Source organism: Gadus morhua, chromosome 6 (assembly GCF_902167405.1).
Source record: "Gadus morhua chromosome 6, gadMor3.0, whole genome shotgun sequence".
In the NCBI taxonomy this organism is placed as follows: Eukaryota; Metazoa; Chordata; class Actinopteri; order Gadiformes; family Gadidae; genus Gadus; species Gadus morhua.
The window spans coordinates 25,372,713-25,400,091 of record NC_044053.1 but is presented as its reverse complement, the minus strand read 5'-3'; the positions used below and the strand labels follow the sequence as shown (position 1 = coordinate 25,400,091).

Sequence of the window (27,379 nt, the reverse complement as noted above, 5' to 3'; positions counted from 1 at the left end):
ATAATTGCTGTTTACCACCCATGTCTGATATTGTGTCTGATGTACTTTCATTCTCAGAAAAACTTGGAATATTGGCCCTAAATTAATCTATTATCTCAACTGATGTAAGGTGCCTCAATTTGTCTACAATTAGTACTGAGGTATAATAAATAATCAATTCTGCAATGTATTATTGTACAATGATTTCTGCTAGGATAGGGAATGAGTCCACAGTTACATTTGAACCATTCAATGAAAAGTTGAATGATGAACAGCTTTGTGTTGGCCTAGTTTTTTCAACAAACAGCAAGGCCACAGAGAATGAACCTCATTCTCCATCCGTCTCTGTGTGTTAATGTGTGGGGAGAACGCAGCCGGCCCTAGTTACATGCAGTGAGCCGTTAAGTAACTAAATTCACCCTTCACCGTCCATTTCGTCTGTCGCTGTCATCGGTCTGTGGCACAAAACCAAGTTAATTATATAATTAATATTATTAGCAGTCTCCCTTCACCGCCGATGCTCAGTACTGCAGCGCTCCTCCGTCCAAGCTGCGGATTGGTTGGGGTGGATCCCTTCAGAGTCTGCGGTTGGCTGGGATTGGACCGAAGATACGGAGAGAGCCGGGAGCTGATTGGCTGGGATTGGACCGAAGAGACGGAGAAAGCAGGGAGTTGATTGGATGCCTGTTGACCGCAGCAGAAGCAGCAGGAAGAGCCGCTGCTGTAATAAACAAACGCAGTGGAAACGGCTGGTAGCTCCAGGTCCTTGTCCCAAAACCCGCAGGTATTCACCAATAAAAAGCCTCAGCACAGACTTATCAAGACCCCGTCTAGACTCACGGCATTACCGGGTCTCAGCCTTAACCAGACCTCCGGGTCTTCACCGGGACCTGCTCGACCGGGGAGACGCTCACCGCACCGGGAGTTTAAAAGGGATTAAAAGGTCTCTTCAGCCGTCGTCCAGCTCCGAGTGAGAACCAATAACAGGTCCACTAACCTTAACGTGAACAGGTCTATCGATATTAATATTAACGGGTATATTGACCTTAATGGGAATGTCCAGAAACAGGTGAACAGTAACATGTTTCTGAATCTAAACAGGTGAACATAAGCAGGTGAACATGACGGATCTGAGGCGGCGAGGTGGAGGCGGCGACACCGACAACAGCGACAACATCAGCGACAAGGTAACCCCGGGTTACTGGAGCTCACCTGTGGGTTTACTAGCTGGTAACACTTCACGTGTGGAACATACATTCAACTTGTGTAGCTGCTTATGTATAAGAAAATAGCATTATCTTCCACCTAGGATCCAACAACAATGCTCATTCCACACATCTGCATACATTAAGACTAAACTGATTTAAAAATGAAACTGTCTTAATGAATTGCTCTTTTAAGAGCAGGTAGGAGTTTATGCATACAGACACGGGTCATTAAGGGACAGGTATGGGTTAAACAGTACAGAGACTTGTTATTAGGTACTGGTAGGGATTAGACAGTATGCTCTAATCCAGTTCATTAAGAAGCAGGTCCGGGCAGATAGTACAGAGACGGGTCATTAGGGAGCAGGTAGGGGTTAGACAGTACAACGATGGGTTATTTGGGAGCAGGTAAGGGTTAGCCAGTGAATACTGAGCCATGTAGGGTGAAGCGAGAGGTGTGGTTGTAGTTGTTTGGGTAGTCCAGGTTGCAGTGTGAATAATAGTCTATTATAATGGTGTAAATACTAATGGTGATAAAAACCATGTTATTAATTATGGTACTAAACAACACTGCACGAGGGGAATGCCATAAATTGGCATTATATTGTCAAATATATTTGCACAATCAGTTTATTTTCCAATATCATCTGGAGCTTTTTGTCTTTGGTTGATTCCACAGAATGAGCTCAGTATACCACCTAATGCAAACACAATCATTTCCCTAATGCAAATATAGTACTTGTTGTTAAAGAGGAGAGAGACTACTTTGATTCATGAGGCTAGTTAGCTCGGACTGCTTCTATAATGCATGTAGCTAGTTAGCTCTGGCTGCTACCAATAGGCATTTCTCTAGTAAGCTCTGGCTACAACTATGATGCATGCATTTAGTAAGCTGTGGCTGCTACTATGATGCATGTAGCAATTTAGCTCTGTCTGCTACTATGATTAATGTATCTACTTAGCTCTGACTGCTTCTATGATGCATTTAGCTAGTTAGCTTATTAATGCTATTATGTTACATGTGGCTAATTAGCTGTGGAGGGTACTATGAAGCTTGTTAGCTCTGGCTGCTACTATGAAGCCTGCACTAGCTCCACGTCCAACAGCCAATGGTTAACCGAGCTGCCTTTAAAAGTCAAAGTGCGGGTAGTAGCAGCTTGTGGCTCAGTCATTAAGCTAAAGAGCAACCTTTGGACAGTCTGGACTCGCTTGTGTGTATTCTCGAGCCAAGATTTGTCTGCTGTGTTTTAGATGGGGACTCTTTTACCTCATTAAAACATGATAAGGACTCTTAACTTACCCACCTGTGTACACCAGTAGACACAGACAAAGCTGACCCTCTCGCAACCCCAGTTATAGTAGCAAATGTATGGTACAGTGTTGGTATTCTATAGTGTTGTGGTTCTGTCAAGTCACGTCCCAAAAATAAATACAGTATTTCTTTACCAATATTGCAGTAATCAACAATGTCTTCATGTGCTGTTAAAAACACTGAGGGTACAAAACCTACAACAAGTGGGGCTAAATTCAGTGAAATAAGCCATTAAAACATTGATTCATTTTGAAACATGAGTTAATTCATGGGTTTCTTTCTAAAGCATATATGTTTGGCATGTGTTCTGCGACCCACTCAAAATACCCTCGCAACCCACGTGTGTGCGTGTGTGTGTGCGTGTGTGTGTGCGTGTGTGTGTGTGTGTGTGTGTGTGTGTGTGTGCACATACATACATACATACATACATACATACATACATACATACATACATACATACATACATACATACATACATACATACATACATACATACATACATACATGCACACACAGTAGATAGAGATCATTCAGAGTGATCCTATCCCCAGAGGAATGTGGTTTTAACGTGGCTCAATCCTTATCGTTGACATTGTTGTCTTGGCAACATTAACTGTTGGAAAGAGTGTTGTGTGTGTGTGTGATTGCTGCTCAGTTCAGGCACCAATGATACACCGGAGAATTGCGATCACCTGCTACATTGCAAATACAGAATGCCGTGGCGAGAGGTGACTACTCATGCAGAGCATGCTGAAGAGGCCTCCGCAGAAAAAGATGGAGCGTGTGCTGAGAGATGCTGAACAACGCCAAGCATCCAGGCAGCATTTAAGAGTTGATTCACATCGTTTCAAACCCAGTAGCATGGCTGTAGTCATTGTTTTTTATTAAAATTAAAATTATTGACTATCTTGACGGTCTCAAAGTTGAATATATATTGCCTCAAAGTTTGAAGTGAGTTGATTCAACTTTATTTTGTTATCGCCAATAACTGCACCTGCTGTCTTTAAAAAAAATATCAGACGTAGACCGTCGCGTAATATGTTTAATCCGACCCTGGCAGATGCTATACTATAGTTGTGGTAGTCTTTTTATAGTGTATAGGTCTATGTGTTTAGTGTTGGTATGGTATAATGAGTGTATTGTGTTGGTATATGGCTTATACATCAAAATCCATCTTGGGACTGTTTGTTGTTGATAATTAATTTAGGCCATTTTCTGATGCCTCGGAAGAGCAGTAGTATTGTTGCATCCTGGTTATCGAACTTTTTATACTGCATACCACCTCAGAAAGTATTTTTCTCCCCAAATACCACCATTATGACAGATGTTATAAAATATAACAAAATAAAGGAGCGTAGGCCAGCAGCCCTATTCAGCTGCGCAAAGCTCACGAAGGAGGCTCATTCTTATAAATAATATTTTTTGTTAACTGTTATCAGCTGTACAAAGTGGTGGCACTAGAACCTACACGTATTGTGTTGGTATGTGTATTTTGACAGTCTGTACTGTCTCCTGTGAGCGGCGTTTGGGTCTCAGTCAACTGGCTAGTTGTGCTAGTCTAGCAGGTTTCCTCCCAGGATAATGGCACGCCTCTACGCTTGACTTGAATCTGCCCCATGACAAATTAAACTGATCTGCCTCAAGCACTTTGCAGTACAAGGGTGGGACAATGTTAATAACACCTTGATTGGGCCAGATTGTATGAAACAGATCCATGATTACACACATACACTGTGTGTGTGTGTGTGTGTGTGTGTGTGTGTGTGTGTGTGTGTGTGTGTGTTAGGAGGCTGACGGAGAGGACCGGCTGGCCTGTCCAGGGGAGGCGGAGTCTAAGGATGCAACCCCTGATGTGGCCCCCCCCTCCGAGAACACCCCACACTGTCTCAACAAGGCCCTGGAGGGCCTACCACCCAGGTACACACACACATACACATACACACACACGCACTACCCTCAAATATTTGAAGTGAACGAAAGTTAGATGACCTGTTCACTTCAGACCTTAGATATTAATCTAAAGCCTTTAGATAATAATCTTGAGTCATACTTATTTATCTCAGTTAACTCCAGTTATAGTAGTAACTTGAGTTTGTAATTGGTAAGAGTTGATTAGAGATAATAGTTAGTGGATCCTTGGTACAGTGGGAGTATTGTTTGTTTTGTACCCAGTTACATTGAATCTTCTTCTTCCAAACATATCATGGTGTTTAGGTAGCATGGCACCTAATCACAGAGCTCTAGGGTAGTTGGGCTGGACCAAACGCCTTGTCTGTATGGTATGCAAATGAGAGCCATGGTGGTACGGGGGTCTAGTAAATTTGGGATTTAAATGCTTAAGGGGTGGAGCAACCGTAACACAGACAGACAGCCCTCCCTTCCTCATATGGAAAGGGGGGAAGATGGCACCCTGTCACATTGGTTGATGCTTATAATTAATAGATTTATGTACATTTCAGTACCTAAACTGAAACTTGAATTTGAGATTCAGTCGGATGTCTTGGAACTTAACTTCTAGCTTTCTCTTTCTCAGATGGAAGAATTACTGGATCCGGGGAGTTCTTTCTCTGGCCATGATTTCTGGTTTCTTCCTCATCATCTACCTTGGTCCCATCACCCTCATCCTAGTGGTCAGTATAGTCTATTACCTCATTATTACCCTAATGATCTCCTTCATTGCCTCCCTTATTATCCTTCATTGCCTCCCTTAATTTCCATTGGCATCTTCATTATTTTCCTTACAAACATTAACTACCTGGTCCCATCGCCCTCATCCTAGTGGTCCATGTTATCAATTACCCATTGCTTGTAATAGTTAAGGTAATAGTTATTGTATGTGTTTATTAGGTTATTATTATTGTTTTCTGTACCGTTTTGTTTTTTTGCCCTCAAATTCTGTAAAAGTCATACTGCAGCCTATACTCAGGTATGGTTACCAATAACCCCCACTACCCATAAACCCAAACTTGTGGTACTGCACCCAAAGGTGGCGCTATTGTAAAAAAACATGAATTAGGCTTATTTCTCCTCACCAGATTGACCTGAACTCAAAACTCTTTCAGAATATTAATCTCTAGATCAGATGCATTTATAAAACCCTTGTTTACTTTTCCCACAATTTCATATTAAAGCTAAACATGGTAAAGATGATTCACAGGCTACAATAATAATCAAAGATTCACCAAAATCGCCACAGAAAATCTTTAGACCAAGCCTTACAAAAATCATTGAAGAGAATTTGTTTTATTTAGTTCCATTTGAGAAATATTGGCCAATAAAGTTGGAGCAGTTAGCCCATTTTTCTTATATATATCTTATATATAGAAATGTGTGCTTGGAGGTTTCTGGATGTTTTATTTGTTCACCTTATCTATATACTCCTTCATGTTTTCACCTCTCATGGTTTCATTCAGGTGATGACGGTGCAGATAAAGTGTTTCCAGGAGATCATCACCATCGGCTACCGGGTGTACCGCTCCTACGAGCTGCCCTGGTTCAGGACGCTCAGCTGGTGAGGCTAACACCAGCTAACACTGACTGTTCCTTAGGATACCAGAGATACCTGGCTAACACTGGCTACCATGCCCCTTAGGATACCAGAGATACCTGGCTAACACTGGCTACCATGCTCCTTAGGATACCAGACATACCTGGCTAACATGCTATATAGGAGACTAGATAAAGCAGTCTAGTACTGGCTAACATGCTATAAAGGAGACTAGATAAAGGAGTCTAGCGCTGCCTAACATGCTGCACAGGAGACCAGAGACACCTGGCTAACACTCGCTTACATGTTGTTATTTATATATCGGTCAGACGATATAACATGAAATATGGAGGACTTCAATGACCACTACTGTATTGTGTGTGTGTGTGTGTGTGTGTGTGTGTGTGTGTGTGTGTGTGTGTGTGTGTGTGTGTGTGTGTGTGTGTGTGTGTGTGTGTGTGTGTGTGTGTGTGTGTGTGTGTGTGTGTGCGCGCGCGTGCGTGTCAACTTATCTTATTAGCCCATACCCATTAACAGTGACTGGAAGATGCCCCCCCCCCTCCCCAACACACCCTGAGCAAAGACCATTGCCAAGCATACTAACCTTTAAGCCCAGTTCAGACCAAAGATTCACCTTGCAACGGCTTGCAACTCGCAACGCTTTGCAACGCCTTGCAACGAGACGGGCTGCGACGTTCTAAAACTGGGCAGTTCACACCGGCTGCAACGCGCTGCAACGGGCTGCGACGCTAGGTGGTTTCCATAGCAACTGTGAACGCTCTGGCACATGCTGAGAGCCGCAACATCATCATTTGCGTAGGTTAGGTTAGATTAGTTAAGGTTTGCAATTAGTTTTATTTTTATTTTACTTGAGAGTAGGCTAGAGTTACTATGTTTTGTCATTCTCCACTACATCTGCATTGGAGTAAATAGCTGGAGTTTACAGTAAGTTTAGATTACCCGTTGTTGGATACATTGCATTTTCCGGTCATTTGTCGTCCTCATATCTGTATGTGCACACAATTATTCATGTCTGCGATCATCACAGAGTCCACAAGCAGCAGGTCGAAATTCCCGATGGGTCACAATTCATGACAGCAGACCGTCGAAATCTGCGACCACACTGTAAATGCGGGGAAAATGAGTCAAACCCCAACCAAGTGTTTTCAGGTCATTTGTCGTCCTCATATCTGTATTTGGACACTATTATTCGTGTCTGCGATCATCACAGAGTCCACAAGCAACGCAGGTCGCAATCAACGATGCCATAATCAATCTAGCGCACCGTCGAATTCTGCGCCCACACTGTAAATGCAGGAAAAATGAGACAAACCCCAACCAAATCTTTTCAGGTCATTTGTCGTCCTCATATCTGTATTTGGACACAATTATTCGTCGTAGAATTCAGCAAGATTAAAAGTGCAAAATACATCAACAAAATACGACAGTACGGTGAGACGGAGTAAGGCCGTGACGTACAAGTTGTTCTGTGCTGTGATTGGCTGAAGAGGAATAGTTAAATCGCCGCGTTCTAAAACTGGACCTTGCGATTTGACATGTTCAATCTCTGGCGACTCCTTGCAACGCCTTGCGACGCCTTGCAACGGCTTGCGACGCCTTGCAACGGCTTGCAACGGCTTGCAACGACCCGTTCACACCGCCCCTGCGACGTTCTAAAACCGTCTCGTTGCAAGCCGTTGCAAGGTGAATCTTTGGTCTGAACTGGGCTTTAGTCTTTACTAAATTAAACCCTGATAAACATGTGAATGAAGAGCTTGTTAACTCCACACTAACCTTTATAAACCTTTAACAACCTACATGCTAATGCTAACCTTTAGTTTTGACTAAACTTAGTTTAAACCTTTTTAACGCGACATACCAAGCTATATAATCCTATTCTTAACCTTCAGCCGTAACTGAAGAAAAAAATCTGTAAAAACCTTGTCCTCAACCTCCGCTCATAGTGAAGAGCTAATATATTAAACCTAGTCCTCACCTAAATTGAATGGCTGATGTATGTAAACCTAGATCTCCCCTTAAATCAGGGATGGGCAACTTTCATGATAAAGAGGGCCACATTTTTCATCATAACCATCGGAGGGCCACATGACTGCACACTTCAACTAAACGTGAGCTGAGAGATGCTACACAATTTTGAATTTGGTAGATATGATTTCCTGTATTCTGGTGCATTTTGGGGATGGCCACTACCTAAAAAATCATCCAGAATCATAACCTATGTACGGTATGTTAATTGAACCGACATACATTCATTTCATGTTTTCCATGCTCAAACAGCCACATGAGTGGTCAGTATTATTATCAGTGCAAAGGACTCACATACATCATCATTCAATGAAGTCAAAAAACTGAAAAACAGTGGCCCAACATTAAGTGCAACAACTCAATGAACTCAAACCCAACAAGCAGTTGTAGTAGTTGTAGTGGCGACTTAAGTGGATATCTTTAATGACTGATATCGCTTCTAAGCAAACTAGACGCATGGGTTTGCCTTCGAATTCTATGAATTCTTCTCATCTTTCTTGACCGAGTTTTCTGTAAATCGATAAATTATATTATTATTATTTTTTTTTTATTATTATTCTTTTTTATTATTATTATGTGTGGGCCTGACTGAGTGAGGATGCGGGCCGCACTGAGTGAGGATGCAGGCCGCATGCGGCCCGCGGGCCGCCAGTTGCCCATCCCTGCCTTAAATGAAGGGCTGATCTCTATAAACCTAGTCCTCCCCTTAAGTGAAGAACTGACGATATAATCCTAGTCCTCCCCTTAAGTGAAGGGCTGATCTATATAAACCTATTCCTCACCCTAAATTAAGAGCTGATCCATATAAACCTTGTCCTCCTCTTAGTTAAGAGCTGATTTATGTAAACCTAGTCCTCACCTTCATCCTCAAGTGAAGAGCTGATCTATGTTAACCTAGACCTCACTTTAGGACTCAATGATGGGCAGATCTATTTAAACCTAGACCTCACCTTAGGACTCAATGAAGGGTAGATCTATTTAAACCTAGACCTCCCCTTAGGACTCAATGAAGGGCTGATCTATATAAACCTAGACTTCACCTTAGGACTCAATGAAGGGCTGATTTATGTAAACCTAGACCTCACCTTAGGACTCAATGAAGGGCTGAACTATATAACCCTAACCTGAGTGTTCTCTCCCAGGTACTTCCTTGTGTGTGTGAACTACTTCTTCTACGGTGAGACGCTGGCGGACTACTTCGGGGCCCTGGTGCAGAGGGAGGAGCCACTGCAGTTCCTTTCCCGCTACCACCGCTTCATCTCATTCGCGCTCTACCTGGCAGGTGAAAGGAGCTCACAGAGTCCACAGTGTCTGCAGATTTGAAAACATAGATTGTAAGCAGAAAAGCCTTGCCGCTTTGGAACATTGGATGCGGGATGTCAGATATGAAAAAGAAGGAACGTTGGCATACACTGTGACTTTACTTTAGATCATTGTAATGTGCTGACAGAAATGGGGGCTTTGTTTAAACAGTGTAAGCAGAGGAGATCAGTGGGACAGTAACCAATATGTTTACCTTTACAGCTCTATATTTTCAGAATAACTCATTACAATTAATAATCCATGGTCTTTTGTAGAGCTAGTATTACAGTGTTTAAAGTTTAAGTTGTCGATATGTTTTTCTGGATGCACTATTATTCTTAATCTAAACCACTGACTGCATGTTCTGATCTCTCCCACAGGTTTCTGCATGTTTGTGCTGAGTTTAGTGAAGAAACATTACCGCCTGCAGTTTTACATGGTCTGTATCACAATAGTAACACTATAACACTACATTACCTGTTGTCTTACATGCAGTACATTTAGATGCATATGGGAATGCTAATTGTTACATGTTACCGCCAGAATCCGTTAAAATTTGAAAATGTAAACTGTAAACACAGAAGCCTGGTGATATAATACCAGTTTACCCTTAGATAAAACCCGGTGACGACACCCAGTTAACTAGATCTTTATCCCATGTTATCAAAACGTTGGATATTCATTACCTCACACGGTAACACAAGTAAATGCATAAACAAGAGCATGTTTGATGTTTACATAAATAGCCATACAATAAGGCACCTTTTAAAAACTTTTGGATTGACTAGGAGACATCATTCAGGTTGGACGACACAGACGACTAATAATGAGTCATAAGCTGTTCACCCTGTCCATCCTGGTGGGTCTGGCAGTGTTCACTGACTGGCTGCCCTAACAACAATGCTAAAGCAGGGCTAGAAAGAGGTGCTCGGCGTTAGACACCCCCCCCCCCCCCCCCCCCCCAGAGGGACGTGTTCATCGATTGCGCCTTCCACCCCTCGCTTTAGATTGGTATATTACACATCTGCCGGGAACAAACAGTCACAGACAATAACGGAGGGACACTGGCCAGGGGCGTATAGTCTTTTATTCAGCCATCACTGCATTTATCAATGTGTCATGTACCAGGTCGCACATCAGCACAACAACATACCTTAAGCCCCATCACTGAAGTGGAGAAATGTAAGGGTCATGGGTTGGAGAGTCCACGTCACTTCGTTTTCTCACTTCCTAGCTTGTGCCGTGTGTCATAGTTACCAGAGTCACCATAGTGGCACTGTATACGAATGTTTTAATGAGTATGTTAATCCCTCCACTGAATAACTATCATAACCTGGTCACCCTGTATTACTAGGTTTCCCTCTGCATGGAAACATGCAGAGGGAAACCTAGTACATCCCTCTTTATCATCACACTAACAGCCTGTGGTTGGATCACCATGTGACTGCCTGTAGTTAGACATGGACTGTAATCTCTATAGTAACCCTCACAATTTGTATATGGTCTCTATTCAGCATGGTAACCCAGATGGTAAGCGTATCTGGTTTTATGCTAACTAGGGACTCCAGCCCTTGTAGCGGTGAGTGGGTGGTAGGTAGGCTGGTATATCCCTGGGGTTTCTTCTGGTGTTTTTAAGAAACCTTGTGTTATTAGACTGGGTACCCCCAGCCCGTTCTGCCGGCGATTTGAATTCGCCCTGCAGAAGGGTCCGGAGAAGAGCAATCCGTTTGTTTTTGCGGGAGCCAATCACCAAGCTGGCTCCTCCCCCTTGCGGGCTATTGGCTTGTGTAACACAATGACGACAGGGAAGCAACGGCAAGCAGCCAATTGCGTACAGTCAGTTAAACTAGGCCCGTTGATCACCCCCAGACCAACGTGCAATCTGCGATTGAGCTTGGTCTGGCAATAGCCAGGCTATTGTGTATGTTTATGAGGTTGTTGATGTTTGTGTTTTCTTGTTTGTTTTTCAGTTTGCCTGGACCCATGTGACCCTGTTGATCGTTGTCACTCAGTCCCATCTGGTCATTCAAAACCTCTTTGAAGGGATGATCTGGTAACTCTCTCCCGCACATGCCTCACCCACCTGTCTCCACTGCAACTACTCCACACACAGTGTCCATGTTTTGCTGAGTGTGTCTCTTTTCTAGGTTCATCGTTCCCATCTCCATCGTGATCTGCAACGACATCATGGCCTACCTGTTTGGCTTTTTCTTTGGAAGGACTCCACTGATAAAGGTCAGACGATATAACATGAAATATGGAGGACTTCAATGACCACTAATGTATACAGTACTAAGTGTGTGTGTGTGTGTGTGTGTGTGTGTGTGTGTGTGTGTGTGTGTGTGTGTGTGTGTGTGTGTGTGTGTGTGTGTGTGTGTGTGTGTGTGTAGCTCTCCCCTAAGAAGACATGGGAGGGGTTCATCGGAGGTTTCTTCTCCACGGTGGTCTTCGGGTTCCTGGTGAGTTGAGTCCTGCAGTCCAGTTCTACATTAGGACGACTAGTACTATCACAGGGGCTTGGTCTGTAATACGTACAATCAGTGAGGTGAGGCTAAGGTTGTTTGTGACTGGTTTGAACTAGTTTCTGACTGGTTATAGATGTGTGTGGTTAGCGATAAGTAGTGGCTGTAAATGACTAATGACTATAACTGGTGTATAACGGCGCTCTTCGGGTGTGACTAAACTGGTATATAGCAGGCCTCTTGGGGTGTTGTGTGACCATAACTGGTTATAACTGGTATATAACAGGTCTCTTGGAGTGTTGTGCGACTATAACTGGTTAAAACTGGTATAACAGGTCTCTTGGGGTGTTGTGTGACTATAACTGGTATATAACAGGTCTCTTGGGGTGTTGTGACTATAACTGGTTATAACTGGTATATAACAGGTCTCTTGGAGTGTTGTGTGACTATAACTGGTTAAAACTGGTATAACAGGTCTCTTGGGGTGTTGTGTGACTATAACTGGTTAAAACTGGTATATAACAGTATCTCTGGGGTGTTGTGTTGCAGCTGGCCTACCTCCTGGCTCAGTTCCAGTACTTTGTGTGTCCGGTGGGCTACAACAGCGAGACGTACCGCTTCACCGTGGAGTGTGAGCCCTCAGAGCTCTTCATCCTGCAGGAGTACACACTCCCGGCCGTGGTGCAGAACGCGCTTGGGAAGGTAGGGCTGGGTTATGTTATACCATGCTACCCGTTTCATAACCTCCCCTGGAAGGAGGGATCTATATTGTGTTTTCCTACTCCAGGTTTCCTCCCTCTTGCCGTTTTCCTTGTCCTTTTAGAGAGCTTAGGGCAAGGGTCTGCAACAAAGTTTGGCCTCGCATCTGGAACTGCACGCAGGCTCGTCAGCTGGCTTAGTCATATGCCTACCAAGCACTAGATGACTCTTAAAAGATGTACATATAAAGAAGTGTATGCCCTAATCACGTAAATGTCATACCTGATCACGTTGGGTAGAGGTGTTGCTGCATTGTCTCCAAAGAGACAACGCAGCGATATCATCATGAGCAGTTCTAACTGGAGAGAAAGTGAAATCCGCGAGCTGCTGATATGTGAGACAAGATGGTCATGTAGTCGTATTAATCAAAGACGTTGAAAGATGGTGCGATCTACGAGAGAGATGCAGAGGAACTGTCCTTACAAGGCTTTTGTCGGGTTAAAAACCCTAACCCGTCCCTAACCCAAAAGTGGTCAGCAAAATAAAGAATATGTTGGCGTTTTTGCACTTGTAAATAGTTAATCGCGTTTGTAGCCTACAGACGAGAACTCATTCTTGCATGCGGGTCTCTTCATTGATAAAAAAATAAAAACATTCGGGATTTGCAAATTATTCTAAAGAGGGAACCAAGAAAGCCTGCTTTGACGAGTGTGTCTCTAACCTTCCGGGAATAGTAGCAGGATTTGATAAAATTTTATTCAAAAACGGTTGTGAAAGATAAAAAGTTCACTGTATCCGGCTCTTTACATTTAAGCTAACAGATATAGATATCCGATATTCCCAAAAATAAATAAATAAAAAATCATAACTTCAGAATAATCTGGCGGGCTAGATATTATGTATGGTTGCTAGATATTATGTCTGGCGGGCCAGTTATGGCCCACGGGCCAGTTATGGCCCACGGGCCGCCAGTTGCCAACCCCTGGCTTAGGGTCTGTGAAGCCCTCCCTAACTTTGAATTGTGCTGAATTTAGGTGATATAATGTTGTGTATTTGATGTCCCCTTCTTGTGTGTGTCCTTAGGAGACGGTTCAGCTGTACCCCTTCCAGATCCACAGCATCTTCCTGTCTTCCTTTGGGTCGCTCATTGGACCGTTTGGTGGATTCTTCGCCAGCGGTTTTAAAAGAGCCTTCAAAATAAAAGTATGCTCTCATTCTCACTCTCTCTCATTCTCGTTATTTCTCTCTCATTTATTTATTTCTAGTGTGTAAGCTGTACCCAGGGTATCTGCAGATTTCAGCAAGTCAAATTTAAGACTTTTTAAGACCTTTTTAATACCACCTTGAATGAAAGACCTAAAACACGCAATGGTGGGGGGGATCCTGCTGTATTATAACCCAAGCATAGCATGTGTGTCACTCAATGAGGCTCATTCACCTACCCATTGTCGCAGACTAGCTAGCAAGCACGCAGATAATCATTTATATATGCAGCTAGCAAGAAAGAAGCCTCTCTATATGTCCTTCCTGAAAAGTCCAACGAGAAAAATAATGCCCCGACAAATTTAAGACCTTGAGTTACAGTATTTAAGACCAGCATATAACATTTGGAACGAATTTAAGACTTCAATGCCTTAAATTTAGAAACATGAATTTAAGACTTTTTAAGACTTTTTAAGGATGCGCGGACACCCTGGCTGTACCTCTCTCCATATCTAGAGGTCCCGCCTACTGTGTTGTGCAGCTGTTTAGATGGTGAGATGTTGCTTCTCTTTGCAGGACTTTGCCGACACCATCCCAGGTCATGGTGGGATCATGGACCGCTTTGACTGTCAGTACCTGATGGCCACTTTCACCCACGTCTACATCGGTAGCTTCATCAGGTACTACCATGGCTACAAACAACATGTCAGCTAGAATTCTGCCCGTACCAATGGGCCTCTTAAGCTAGCACTGTACCACCACCACATTATCAACAGGATATAGCCTGCAGGTTAGCTTAAATATATTGCTGTCAGGGAGGATTACTACAGCTGTCAGTTGTGTTATATTCTAATATACATTACATGTTATTGCAGAGGTCCTAACCCCACAAAGGTGCTACAGCAGCTGTTGGGTCTGCAGCCTGCGCAGCAACTCAGCATCTTCAACACTTTGAGCTCCCACCTGAGAGAGAGGGGCATGCTGCCCCCTGCTGGACTGTAGTGTGTGACTGTAGTGTGTGACTGACTGTAGTGTGTGTGTGTGTGTGTGTGTGTGTGTGTGTGTGTGTGAGTGTGAGTGTGTGTGTGTGTGAGTGTGTGAGAGAGACACATGCATGTGGGCAGCATGCTGGGCCACAACTTTTTATCAAACTACAGTGAACTACTATTACCCTTTTGAGCGCTGACCCGTGGGACGGACACGGTGCAACCAAGTGTTGAGGTGCGACCCCCGACCCCCAGGGGGCAGACTGGACCCCCCGCCCCCCATCACCCCCTGAGGTAGCAGACTGGACCCCCCGCCCCCCATCACCCCCTGAGGTAGCAGACTGGACCCCCCGCCCCCCATCACCCCCTGAGGTAGCAGACTGGACCCCCCGCCCCCCATCACCCCTGAGGTAGCAGACTGGACCCCCCGCCCCCCATCATCCCTGAGGTAGCAGCCTGGACCCCCCGCCCCCCATCACCCCTGAGGTAGCAGACTGGACCCCCCGCCCCCCATCACCCCTGAGGTAGCAGCCTGGACCCCCCGCCCCCCCATCACCCCTGAGGTAGCAGACTGGACCCCCCGCCCCCAATCACCCCCTGAGGTAGCAGACTGGACCCCCCGCCCCCCATCACCCCCTGAGGTAGCAGACTGGACCCCCCGCCCCCCATCACCCCCTGAGGTAGCAGACTGGACCCCCCGCCCCCCATCACCCCCTGAGGTAGCAGACTGGACCCCCCGCCCCCAATCACCCCTGAGGTAGCAGACTGGACCCCATCAACCCCTGAGGTAGCAGCCTGGACCACCCCCGCCCCCCATCACCTCTGAGGTAGCAGCCTGGACCCCCCCCCCCTGCAGGTAGCAGCCACAGTAAGAATCACATCTCAGCAGGGTTTACTGTATTGTTGTAATGTGATAACTTTCTACTGTTAGAATAATAATGCTATAACTCTATATTGTTAGAATAATAATGTTATAACTCTGTTATAATATTGTTATAACTATATACTGTTATAATATTTATATTATCTTAATGTAAATTTAAAGCATAATTAGAACATAAATCAATATTAATGCTATAACTCTGTTGTAATGAAATGTTATAACTACTGTTCTAATAGTAATGTTATAACACCTTAAGTCACAGCCTCAGCCTGTGTTCACTCCTGTCACCTCAGCTTGCCCTTAGTGTTTAGATCTGACCTGTGCATGCATAGCGATCACTGTATAGTACTGTACATACACTATGGTAATGATGTTCACATGAAGAAATGCCTAAAATATAAACTTTAAGAAACTATATAAATCTGTAGATCTATATAGATGGGACTTGGGATAGGAGACTGCTGTGTAGAAAGTAAACATTTTAAACCGATTTAAGCGTGCTAAAGTTGAACTTTGACTTGCGATTGTGCTTCCTGTGTTCCTGGTGCCTTCTGCAGGGGAGGCTAGACTACAGGGAGCATTGGTTTTGAATTTGCTTGACATTGTTGATGTTAAGGTTGCGACCTGACGCTTATTGCAGTGTATGATGGGAGACCCAATATTACCAGAGAGGTAGATTTAGCAATACTTTGATCTTATGCAAATGTCTCACTGAATCATTTGAGTTGTGGTTTCTGTTGGGTAGGGTGAAGTACCATGATTCTGGTACGGGTTATACAAAATTACTTCTGTCAATGGAAATGTATTGTTTACCGTTTTTTAGATGTTCGAATGATAAAATTCAACAGTATCATACCAATATAACGTCACAAATAATGAAATGGGGCAAGATTATTTTGATAAACAATGCAGAAGGCTTTACCAGAGTGCAATTTGTAAAATGTTGTCCAAATTAGATTTTCCGAGGAAAATCTTGAATGTGTTGTGGAACTAGGTGACTGAGTACCACATTCCTGTTTCACTTCCAGTTGGCTTACGGAAATATTTGGGACCAGCTGTTTGAAAATGATATAATGTCGTCCTCTAGTGTTACCAGGAACTAACGGCTATAACTAGTAACTACTATAACTAGAAACTCCTTGTCAGTCTACAGAGTTCAGATAGATATGACCTTTCTTTTTATTTATACACACATTGACACTGAGTCAGGACCTTTTATGATCTTTAGACAGATAAAGTTCAGCCTCTGATTGTTGCGTGTACTGATTCTTCTGAAGTGATTTTTAAAAGGAGGTTTTGAGGTTATAGTTGTAACTTGACCAGTTTAGGTTATCATGCACTGCATATGTTATGTCATTTTCATTTTGTGTAGGTTTGTTTGATTTGCAATATGCTGGAATGTTTTCTAATGAAATATCTAATAGCTTTTGAACTGAGATTGAACTGTAGAATCTATGATATGGAAGAGTACTGTTAATATATGGGCAATGTGAAATACAAAGATGTAATGTAGAACACCACGTATGTTATTCATATAGTCATTGCTGGTTGTGGAGATATATACTGTATTGAGATGAATAAAGAAAGTTTATTTTTTTTCTTTAAATGTCAACATTTTCTGAACCAAAAGTACACTTTGATTAATTGAAACAGGGACAGTGTAAGACATGGTCACTTGTTTATATGCACGTTATTTAACAGGGGGGGGTTAAGTTTGAGATGGCCGGAGATGAACATTTGATTGAGGATGTAACCTTGGAACAAACATCACAGAAAGGATTGGGTTAAATATTAAAAGTTGTTTGAGTAAAATAATCAAAAATACTGGAATAAATGTGATACCCCACAATTCAATCCCATCCCCACACCAACCACTATCACCGGCATCTAACCCTAATCACCATTTACCCCAATATCCATTACCATAATCTAACCCTAAACTTTGAAACCCTCTACATTTTTACATTTAGCATGGCCATGGGCAACAAAGGACTGTTGTGATTACAGATGTAACCACATGTTTGTGCAGATTAACATTAAAAATAAAGTGCAGTGAATTGATAATGGTTGGACTTACTTTGCAATGACTGTTACACACAAAAAATGGGTCACTTGAGTGTCCAGCACTCGCCTATGGCTAGGGTCAACCCTAGTCTTCACAATTAGGGTTGGCTCTTAAACATCCCTGACCCCAATTAACTTAATGGCTTAGAATACAGAATACAGACTGCTAACAAAGCCTTAATATATTATTTAATATTGATTAAAGATCCCATGGCATTAAAGTTTCAGTTTATGAGGTTTTCTAACATGAGTTCCCCTAACCTGACTGGTCCCCCCCAGTAGCTAGAAATGGCGTCAGGTTTAAAATGAGCACTACGTATCCTGCTCTGCCTTTGAAAAAACAAAGCTCAGACGCACCGATTTGGATTTTCCCCGTATGTCGTCATTCGGGTGTGGAAGTAGAAGAACCAGAGACGGAGAACCCGACGCAGTCGTTTGAGAATCCTAATATCGTCTTGAGGCGCACACAGCTTTTGGCCGTGATAATATATACATGACATATATATACATGTATAATATGATATTATCTAGATATAGAGCTCATGTAGTCGAGTGTACTAGAATATTTACCGAACAGGGCCAAAGGCTGTGTGCGCCTCGCCATTGCGAGGCAAAGCCAGACCAAACTACAGCAAGTAGAATGGTCTGGAGCCACGCTACCTCGAGCCGTCTATCCGTGGGGAAACTGGGAGGGCCTGTTTTTATTTCTTTAAACCAATCACAATCGTCTAGGGCGGGGCTAAGCCCGGGAAGCAGCAGCGGTGTCCATGCAAAATAGAACATCTTTCTTCCTCAGAAAATGCTGTAAGCAAATCTTTTGCAGTTCTTTGCAATTTTCGACGGAAAGAGCCAAACATGCCAACTTTACAGCGCCGTCAAAGTCCTCTTCAAAACTCGCCATACTGCCTAGTTTCCGAGTTTGAGGGGGAGCACAATACGGGAAGGCCAGCAACCGGAAGGGGAGGAGTCGCGGCTAAATCCGACGCTAGGCAATAGACGCTGTCCACTTCCGTTCAGCCAGACTAGCGAGCATACGATAATTTTTTTAGGAACGTCTTCAAATACTGTGTTAGGGGCCCACTAATACCTATATTAAAGCATCCATAAAGTAGCATGCCATGGGACCTTTAAATCCCCATTATTATTATGGCAGCGGAATAACGTTATTATACCCTATTTACATTCAGAACATTTCCTGTTGGTTTGACCAGACAACAAAATGGTTAGCATGGTTTGCATGCTCCAGATCCGACTCTTTCTAATGGCTTCCATCCTCATTATGCAGCACTTGCATCTGCTTTCTGTAGCTTTTAGTGCCCGTCGTCCTCTAGGCGACCAGGGCATCCTGCTCCTCCTCCAGAACGGTCCTGGGAATGGCTCTTTCTGGACAGAAGATTAGCCGTAGCCCAGCTAGTGCAACACGCACCAGAAGCCTCAAGACCAAGAAGGCCAAAGGCACTGTGATCTCCATCAGGTGAAAGATGGATGCGCTAAATTGACTCAAAATACATGTTAGGAAAAAAGTTCCAAGCGCCACACAGGGATACAGTGCTAGCTTGGCTAGCATGAAGATGTGGTCGCGGCCAGCGTAGCGTACGTATCGGTGCAGGGTCTCCTGTTCGCTGTAAAGGGCGACCACCCAGATCCCCAGCTGGTTGATACCCGCAAAGAAGATGATGACGCAGCTGACCTGAATGGCCTCCAGCTCGTTGTTAGAGTTGCGCGGGAACTCGTGGGTGAGCTGGTAGGCTAACGGCAGGCCGCCGACAAAGGCGAGCGAGAAGGCGTTGAGCAGGCCCATGAAGCGCGTGGTCTTGGTGACGTGGAGGAACAGCGAGTGGTGGACGAACCAGAGCAGCCCCACAGTGACGAAGGACCCGAAGTACGCCAGGTACTCCGGTCCGTAGTCGCTGAGCGCCGACACCAGGCTCCCGTTGTAGACGGTCTTCACGGTCTCTCGGTCGGGGACGTTATCCTCACTGGATACACCACGGAGGAGATCAGGGGTATGTTCCCAGCCAATTCGATATTTCATATATATTTTATTGTAGATCTCTAATAATAAACAATAATAACATGTATTTTTTCCGAGTTTCGGGGACCCTGTCTGCTACGGACTAATGAAAGCAGAACCCACCATATGTCCAAGATGAGCAGCGTGGCCACGATGGCATAGACACCATCGCTGAAGGCCTCCAGCCGCTCCTTGGACAGCGGCTCACTGGCCTGGTAGAGGGGCTCAGGGTCTGGGGTCTCCTCCTCACCTACACACACACCAACATTTTATCAATGTGCTGCAACCGCTGCAAAGATCATGTCAGAATATGCTATAGACATTTCTTTTCTGTAAGCTATATGTTTACACACTTTTTAATTTATGATTGTTTAGATCACTTTAGCTCATTTTCAGAAACAGTCTTCATATTCTCTTATCTGTATGTGCAAATGTCACAGCTGTTTTATGGGACATCTCAACACTATTGCATGTCTGCAACATGCAGGGATTCATTGAAAAATAATAAATGTTTCAAAACCTGCAATAAATCGGCCAATGGCACCAAAATGAAAAGTAGGTCATCGTAAAATGTACATACTGTACATAGAAAAAGGATATGCACATTTGTATGTAAAATGTAAAATCATTTTAAAATGGTAGTATTGTGCTGTGAGAAAGCTCCATATAAATATATGTTTCCAAACCTCCAAAATGTTTAGAAGTTTGGAAAAGGATGGCATGGTCACTGATAATCAACTCATCCATTTTAGCAATAGTAAAAAGTTGGGCATATCTAAATGAATGTGATGCTCACCGGTGGCTTTGCTGCGACACCACTTTAAGAACTGGGAGATATATGGAAGGAAGATCACCATGGCCAGCAGCACGTAGGACTGAAACAGATGAATACTTATCGACTATATATGTATAATAACTTTTTTACAATGAGCAGGACAGGAACAAAAGTAGTAGTAAAATACCGTAACGACAACAATTGAGTATCTTATCATTGTTCCTCTAATATTAATTTATATTTTAGTACTAAAAAATAGCCATTGGTTAACAGAGCTACAAAGTCATGGAATTGCCATGAATTCAGTCCCAAAAGTGTCTATGTTAGAAGTGATAAATGACACCTCTCTATATGGAGTGCTGTAATTAGCCGTTAGCACAGCATTATGAACAGACTTTTGGAATCAAGACCCCCGTATCATAAAGACATCCATGAGGAGGAACGGTTGAGGGAAGGGGGGGGGACATACCAGTTGGAGGAATATGAAGGAGAAGATGCTGGCAAGGAAGCACATGACTGGAACCTTGAGGATGACCTGCAGGATGTGGTGTTTGTAGACCTTTAGGTCCTCTGAGGTCTGGATCTGCTCCTTCAGCAGGAAGGGTCTACTGAAGGCGTAGACCACCACCAAGGCCTGGACGGGACATGGAAATACCTCCTTATACATACAGGATATTTTTTGATTTTAGTCATTACCAATTATGGATTGCGACTGTGACCTTGGTTGGAACATAGACATGTTTTATCGCTGCCAGTAAAGAAGTTACCATGACGAGTTTTCTAATTTGAAATGTAATTTAAAGTCAAGTTTAAATATATATTTTTGTGAATTCAGACAAAAATCGGTCATTCGTTTTCTGGTCCCATGCATGAGGATAAGGGCTGCGAGACTGTACCTGAATCAGGCCGATGACCATTACACAGCCGCAGAACAGCAGGATCCCCAGGTGGTTCTCAGGAAACGTCGCCATCAGCGAAAACTGAGCTCAGAAGGTTTAAAGTGAGGACATCCACTCTGCCAGCACCACGGCTATCTGCCAGCACTGCTGCTCTCTCTGAGAGCTGAGCTTGTAGAGTTTGCGGAGGGAGCAGGATCCCTTTGGAATCACACCCTGTGCCTGAGAGATCCCCTGGCACTCATCACAAGAGCAGGGGTGCTTACCCCGCTGTCTTGTTAAAAATGACCAATCCGGGTACCTCGTTCCAACATGGGCACCTAATCATATCCTAGTTTTTAACTGGATAGCCTCATTCCTCCCCTCTCCACTGTGATAACCAGTGTTTCCTGAGCTTTCTGGTAAATCTTGTCAGCGGTGAATCACCAAGAGGGTGACTCACCCTGGTAGTGGAGGAGATGTCAACACACACACTATATGAATCAAATTAATTTTTGTTATGAAATGTCTACATTCTGATAAATAACCATTTAGCCTACAGAGGCAAAATTATAGGAAAATGTGAGTGTGTCTTAGTATGCATAGCAGTAAACTGGAAACCTTATGAACCATACTAACTGTTCTTTAGAGCAACAGGGATAGGGGCGATGGTTAGAGGTCAGGCACGTTCTGTCCACTACTTTATTGCATTTTAAATATTAATAAATACATTCATTCGTGCCTGGCTAGCCTCGTTGGCGTTTACAATTATAGGGGAAACACTGGGGTGATGGTTAGGGGTTAGGGTGATGGTTAGAGGTTAGTGGTGATGGTAGATGTCAGGGGTCAGTTGATGGTTAGAGGTTAGTGGTGATGGTAGAGGTCAGGGGTCAGTTGATGGTTAGAGGTTAGGGACGATGGTTGATGAGTAGACTGTGCGATGTACTTACTGTGTACGGGAGGAAGGTTATCAGCATCATACAGGCCTGGAACACACAGGAGGATTTTCTAAGGACAATTAGATGTAACTAGCTACATATAATACATGGGGGAAGGTAGTGGACACATACCAACATGCATACACACATGAACACGCATACATACTGACACACATACTAACTCTCATACTGACATGCATACCAACTCATGCTACCCACCTCCCATGCTAACTCAATGCTAACTCCGTACCAACTCCCATACTGAGTACCGATTGAAACAAACTAACTCCATACTGACTCAAACTCAATACCAACTCCCATACTGACTCCTACTTACTAAATACTCCCATGCTCCCATACTAACTAATACAAACTAACTCATACTAACTCAATACTCCATACTAACTGATACTTACTCAGTACTCCATACTGACTCATACTTACTCCCATGCTAATTTATACAAACTAGCTCCGCCTCATACTTACTCAAACACTAAATCCATACCTACTTTCATACTATCTCCCACACTAACAACATATTGAGATTCAGCAGAATGCCCCTGAGGAGGACTATAGGTACCAGGTTGAGGAGAGCCAGGCAGTCATCAATGCGTACGATCACCTGAAATAACCTGCAGAAAAAGGACCATTACAAACCCAGAAGAAGTTCTACAAAATACTGTACAGCAGCGTAGTACAAATCATCTTCTTCCTACAGGCAGCCAGAAGAAATAGTCATTGCTCAAAGAACATTTCACTCACAAAAGGCTGATGGCTACATCAATTTTAACAAATGACACTCAAATGTTTAGGCTACTTCAGCGATTTGTAACCTATACAACCTCTACAATACATTAAGGTATGCTCCAACTCAATGAACACAGTAAACAACACAATAAACAGAGCAGACTGACCTGACGTGCGCGGCCCAGGCCACCGTTACGATCAGGAACGTCATTAAATAAACGCCAATTTTTGTGGTCAACAAAACCTGAACACTCTCCTTCAACTCCTAAAAGACAGTCAAGGTCAGTTTTAAAGATGGGGACACGAACTATAGTGTAGTTACTCTGTAGTAACTATAGGCCTATAGACTGCCATAGATGGCCTGTCTTATTGGGTAAGAAATGTCAGATCTAGGCTCTTCATTAATTCAGTCTTATACTACATTTAGTGGTATTTACCAAATGGGAAAATACAACCATGGAATGGGCACATGAAGCTATAGTTATCTAAAGTAGTTGGCTCAATTTATACTATTAATTAATTACCTCGTCTTCTCCTATCTTGGTGTGCGCGACAGGTAGAATCTGTAAAGAGGAAAGGAATTATTAATACATTGCACTTCAGTTGCCGCCTAGTAGGCCTACACTTTTAAATCGGGGGCAGTAAGTGTAGTGCGTGCATGCGCGCACGCGTGCGTGCATGCATGTCTGCGTACTACTAGTCGGAGGACTGCGGACAGGTCCTCCTTGTGTTGTTTGTTTGTTTGTTTATTTATTGCCTACCATGACCGTGGCTATGATGGAGATCAAGGCGTCGCTGTACGCCAGGAGGCGTTGGGAGGACTGCGTACTACCGTGCGTATTACTCTGTGTACTCCTGTGTTCAGAGAGACTCTCCAAGAAGGAGTACGTCTCACTCCTCTTTCTCTCCTCCATCCCGTCCGCAACGGGGTGTTCAATGATCTCCTCCATGACAGCAGAAAGCCTTCGGTTCTCCCAGACGTCTGTGGACCATCTGACACCCCTTTCTGTTTGGGAACACAACAAACAGCTGATCCCGCTCAGGCGGAAATAACGATGGAATATTTCCTGCGCGTCATATTCGCACGGACGCGTAAAAAACATAAGATTGTTTAGGAAAAGAGTCTGCATTATTATTATTATCATTATTATTATTATTATTATTGTTATTATTATTATTGCGTGTCAAGCAATGAAGTTGGGAGACAACCTATTGTTTTCGTATGAATTCCTATTATTATTATCTTTCCATGGAGTCTATGGCAGCCCATAGATACGGAAGAGGATTAGGGCCACACATGTAAAAAAAAATTAAGTTCTGACTTTATTCTCAGAATTCTGAGAAAAAAGTCAGAATTCTGACTTTAATCTCAGAATTCTGAGAATAAAGTCAGAATTCTGACTTTTTATCTCAGAATTCTGACATTAATCTCAGAATTCTGGAAAAAAATCGGAATTCTGACATTAATCTCAGAATTCTGACTTTAATCTCAGAATTCTGAGAAAAAAGTCAGAATTCTGACTTTAAAGTCAGAACTACGGGTATCTGTAAGGACCAACCTCCGTGGGAGAGACACTTTGCTTTATGCAGTAGGAGGAAACCTATGGAAAGCCAAGAAGGCCACAATCCGGCCCTAGAATGGCGCGGTAAAAGTGCAAGTATTCCGTACGGAATCCGTACGGAACTAATAGCCGCGGCTATTAGTCATATTGAGATGGCAGTGTGCGAAATACCCGTCAATATTCGGGGATGCCCCTCATCCCCAGATTGTTCTCGATATGCAGTAGCCAGCTAGGCCATAACATTACAATATTTCATGGATGCAAGCAAGCCAAGACAATCAATCTATATCTATAGCCTACATGACAACACACACACACACACACACACACACACACACACACACACACACACACACACACACACACACGCACACACGTTAAACACACTGGTAAAGCAATAGGAGCCTGCATTGGCTAAAGTTGTTGGGATGCACGTTATTTTATAACAGGGAGGGGCAAAGTTGTGCATTACAATGCAAACACGACAATAATTGGCACCGTTCTTGCGCACTCAGAAGAACATGAACTGAATAAATGTCAGGTATATAGCATATTGGAGACGGACACACAATCAGTGCATTTGCAAATGAGAGCCTGCAGTATGACCGATCTTGTGACATTATTTAACCATCCATCTACAGCTAATACGATCAGACAGATACATCATTGATCACATATAAGCCCACAACAAGCTTAACATCACCACGGCAGGTGCGCTCTCTCTCGCACATTCACACAATCACTCCAACTTCTCCAACTCCAAGGCGAAGCTGTTTCACTAAGACCACAAACAACCACATCTAACCAGCCTACATATCCACAACAATGCACAACAATCAGTTCTATACATTGCGTCTATCTTCTGTTTGGCGCACATGGCTAATTTGCATACTTGCACAGGACTGTCGGCTCCGCTTGTCAAAAAAATAGAACGTATTTGTGAATAAATGCTTTGAATTCTGAATACTGGACTTGGTGAGCTTGGTGAGCTTGGTGAGTTGGCTATGGGACGTGCACTTTTACCGCGCCATTCTAGGGCCGAATTGTGGCCTTCTTGGCTTTCCATAGGTTTCCTCCTACTGCATAAAGCAAAGTGTCTCTCCCACGGAGGTTGGTCCTTACAGATACCCGTAGTTCTGACTTTAAAGTCAGAATTCTGACTTTTTTCTCAGAATTCTGAGATTAATGTCAGAATTCTGAGAAAAAAGTCAGAATTCTGAGATTAAAGTCAGAATTCTGACTTTTTATCTCAGAATTCTGAGATTAATGTCAGAATTCTGAGATTAATGTCAGAATTCTGACTTTATTCTCAGAATTCTGAGATTAAAGTCAGAGTTCTGACTTTATTCTCAGAATTCTGAGAATAAAGTCATAATTTTTTTTTACATGTGTGGCCCTAATCCTCTTCCGTACATAGAACTGCTTGGCGAAAAGTTGCGAAATTTTTCACACTGGTTCAGGACAGCCCCATTCGCCCATTAAGCCTATTTCAGGTCGCTAGCCCAACAGCTCTAGCGCCACCAACAGGTCAAAGTTGCACATGCATTCATGTTTATATCTTTCGACCCATTCATCCAATATTCACAAACCAGGTATCATGGGAATCCTTGAACCAAGCCGAGTTCAACGCATCCTATGACGTCATTTTCCGCCGTGATGGATTTTCCGCCATCTTGGTTTATGTCCAAAACCTTCAAAATGCCTCTACTATCACAAATTTTGCCCAATCATATCGAAACTTAGCAAATTTGACCGTCAGCCCGTGCTTGATGAAAAAACACTTGACTGCATATTCAAATTCAAAACCGATTGGCCGCAACAGGCGAAAATATTTCGCACAAATCGCAATTAAGCCGATTTCTCAGCAGCCCTTTGACATATCATAACCAAACTTGGTACATAGACCCATGACGTCATCGTGGTAACACTTAATGAATTTGGTGACCTTTGAACTCTAGGCGGCGCTGTTTTTAATGTTGATGTGTTTTAACTCCTCTCTCTTCACATGAGTATATTTCAAACAAATTTTCAATGCCTGGTGATACTATCCGACCTCCCCATATACCTGGTAATTTTTTTATCAAGGAAATATCCGCGACAGCCAATCAAAACATAAATCCGCCAATATCTCAGCAGCCCTTTGACCAATCATAACCATACTTGGTATAAATAGACCCATGATGTCATCGCGGGGACACTCAATGGATTTGGTGACCATTGACCTCTAGGGGGCGCTATAATTAACAAAGACGTGTTTTAACTCCTCTCTCGTCACATGAGTATATTTTAAACTTATTTTCAATGTCTGGTGATACTGTCAGACCGCTCTATATAGCTAATAATTTTTTTTACATGGTAACATCAGAAATTAGCCACCATGTTGAAAGTTGTCAATATCAATATTACATATCCACAGGCCACCGATTATGTCCAATCATCATAAAACTTGCCCTTTATGATCTTCAGAACAAGCCGAACAAATGTGCCAAACAGCTTTTTCTAGTTCAAAACCGTTTGGCCGTGACGGCCAATCAAACTTGACGGCAAAGCCTCGCCGCCACGTTGAAAGTTGTCAATAACAACATTACATATCCACAGCCCACAAATAATCTCCAATCATCATGAAACTTGCCCGAGATGATTTTCAGACCAAGCCGAACAAATCTGCAAAACAACCTTTCTAATTCAAAACCGTTTGGCCGTGACAGCCAATCAAACTTGACGGCAAAGACGCCTTGTCCTGGTCTGTCTTGTTTTGGTGTTTCCTGTTTTACTTTGGTATCTCTGTCTTGTTTCTCCCCATGTCTGGTCAAGTTTCCCTCCTGTGTGATTACTGCTCC

The 27,379-nt window shown here is 43.3% G+C and overlaps 3 protein-coding genes across 7 annotated transcripts in view; 2 read left to right on the top strand and 1 right to left on the bottom strand.

Annotated features, from left to right (window-relative positions):
* The window catches only part of wdfy3 (WD repeat and FYVE domain containing 3), an 81,192-nt gene extending 81,164 nt beyond the window's left edge, over positions 1-28 (top strand). For both annotated transcript variants that reach the window (XM_030357860.1, XM_030357859.1), the window contains one exon: positions 1-28. This exon is cut by the window's left edge and continues 1,464 nt beyond it. The gene's annotated coding sequence lies outside the window, so the exon portion shown is untranslated.
* A 623-nt stretch (positions 29-651) lies between these two features.
* Positions 652-17,170, top strand: cds1 (CDP-diacylglycerol synthase (phosphatidate cytidylyltransferase) 1). 4 transcript variants are annotated; one of them, XM_030357886.1, is made up of 14 exons: positions 652-922; positions 1,081-1,166; positions 4,283-4,413; positions 5,030-5,126; positions 5,910-6,007; positions 9,172-9,311; positions 9,712-9,770; positions 11,302-11,384; positions 11,479-11,566; positions 11,722-11,790; positions 12,343-12,495; positions 13,576-13,695; positions 14,272-14,375; positions 14,571-17,170. In XM_030357886.1, exons 2-14 carry the CDS (start codon positions 1,101-1,103, stop codon positions 14,695-14,697), a joined length of 1,335 nt encoding a protein of 444 aa, XP_030213746.1. In that variant the 5' UTR covers positions 652-922; positions 1,081-1,100; the 3' UTR covers positions 14,698-17,170. The 4 variants fall into 4 exon arrangements, with proteins under 4 accessions (XP_030213746.1, XP_030213743.1, XP_030213744.1 ...); XM_030357883.1 differs by having other exon boundaries at positions 652-949; XM_030357884.1 differs by having other exon boundaries at positions 652-990.
* tmem175 (transmembrane protein 175) lies at positions 17,133-24,042 on the bottom strand. The gene is made up of 10 exons (XM_030357870.1): positions 23,739-24,042; positions 23,502-23,540; positions 23,145-23,242; positions 22,811-22,862; positions 22,243-22,278; positions 21,314-21,397; positions 20,887-21,051; positions 20,439-20,517; positions 19,766-19,892; positions 17,133-19,607 (listed from the first exon to the last, which is right to left on the bottom strand). The coding sequence occupies exons 1-10, from the start codon at positions 23,925-23,927 to the stop codon at positions 18,956-18,958; spliced, it is 1,521 nt and encodes a 506-aa protein (XP_030213730.1). The 5' UTR covers positions 23,928-24,042; the 3' UTR covers positions 17,133-18,955.
* Positions 24,043-27,379: the final 3,337 nt, after the last annotated feature.

Bases quoted from the DNA above. Each gene is read 5' to 3' on its own strand.
- cds1 (XM_030357886.1), top strand. From the start codon at position 1,101: ATGACGGATCTGAGGCGGCGAGGTGGAGGCGGCGACACCGACAACAGC. The intron at 9,771-11,301 runs GTCTGTATCACA...TTTGTTTTTCAG, and splicing joins ACCGCCTGCAGTTTTACATG to TTTGCCTGGACCCATGTGAC. The intron at 11,385-11,478 runs GTAACTCTCTCC...TCTCTTTTCTAG, and splicing joins CTCTTTGAAGGGATGATCTG to GTTCATCGTTCCCATCTCCA.
- tmem175 (XM_030357870.1), bottom strand. From the start codon at position 23,927: ATGGAGGAGATCATTGAACACCCCGTTGCGGACGGGATGGAGGAGAGA. The intron at 23,541-23,738 runs GTAGGCAATAAA...TCCTCTTTACAG, and splicing joins CCATCATAGCCACGGTCATG to ATTCTACCTGTCGCGCACAC. The intron at 21,398-22,242 runs GTAAGTACATCG...TTCTGAGCTCAG, and splicing joins TAACCTTCCTCCCGTACACA to TTTTCGCTGATGGCGACGTT.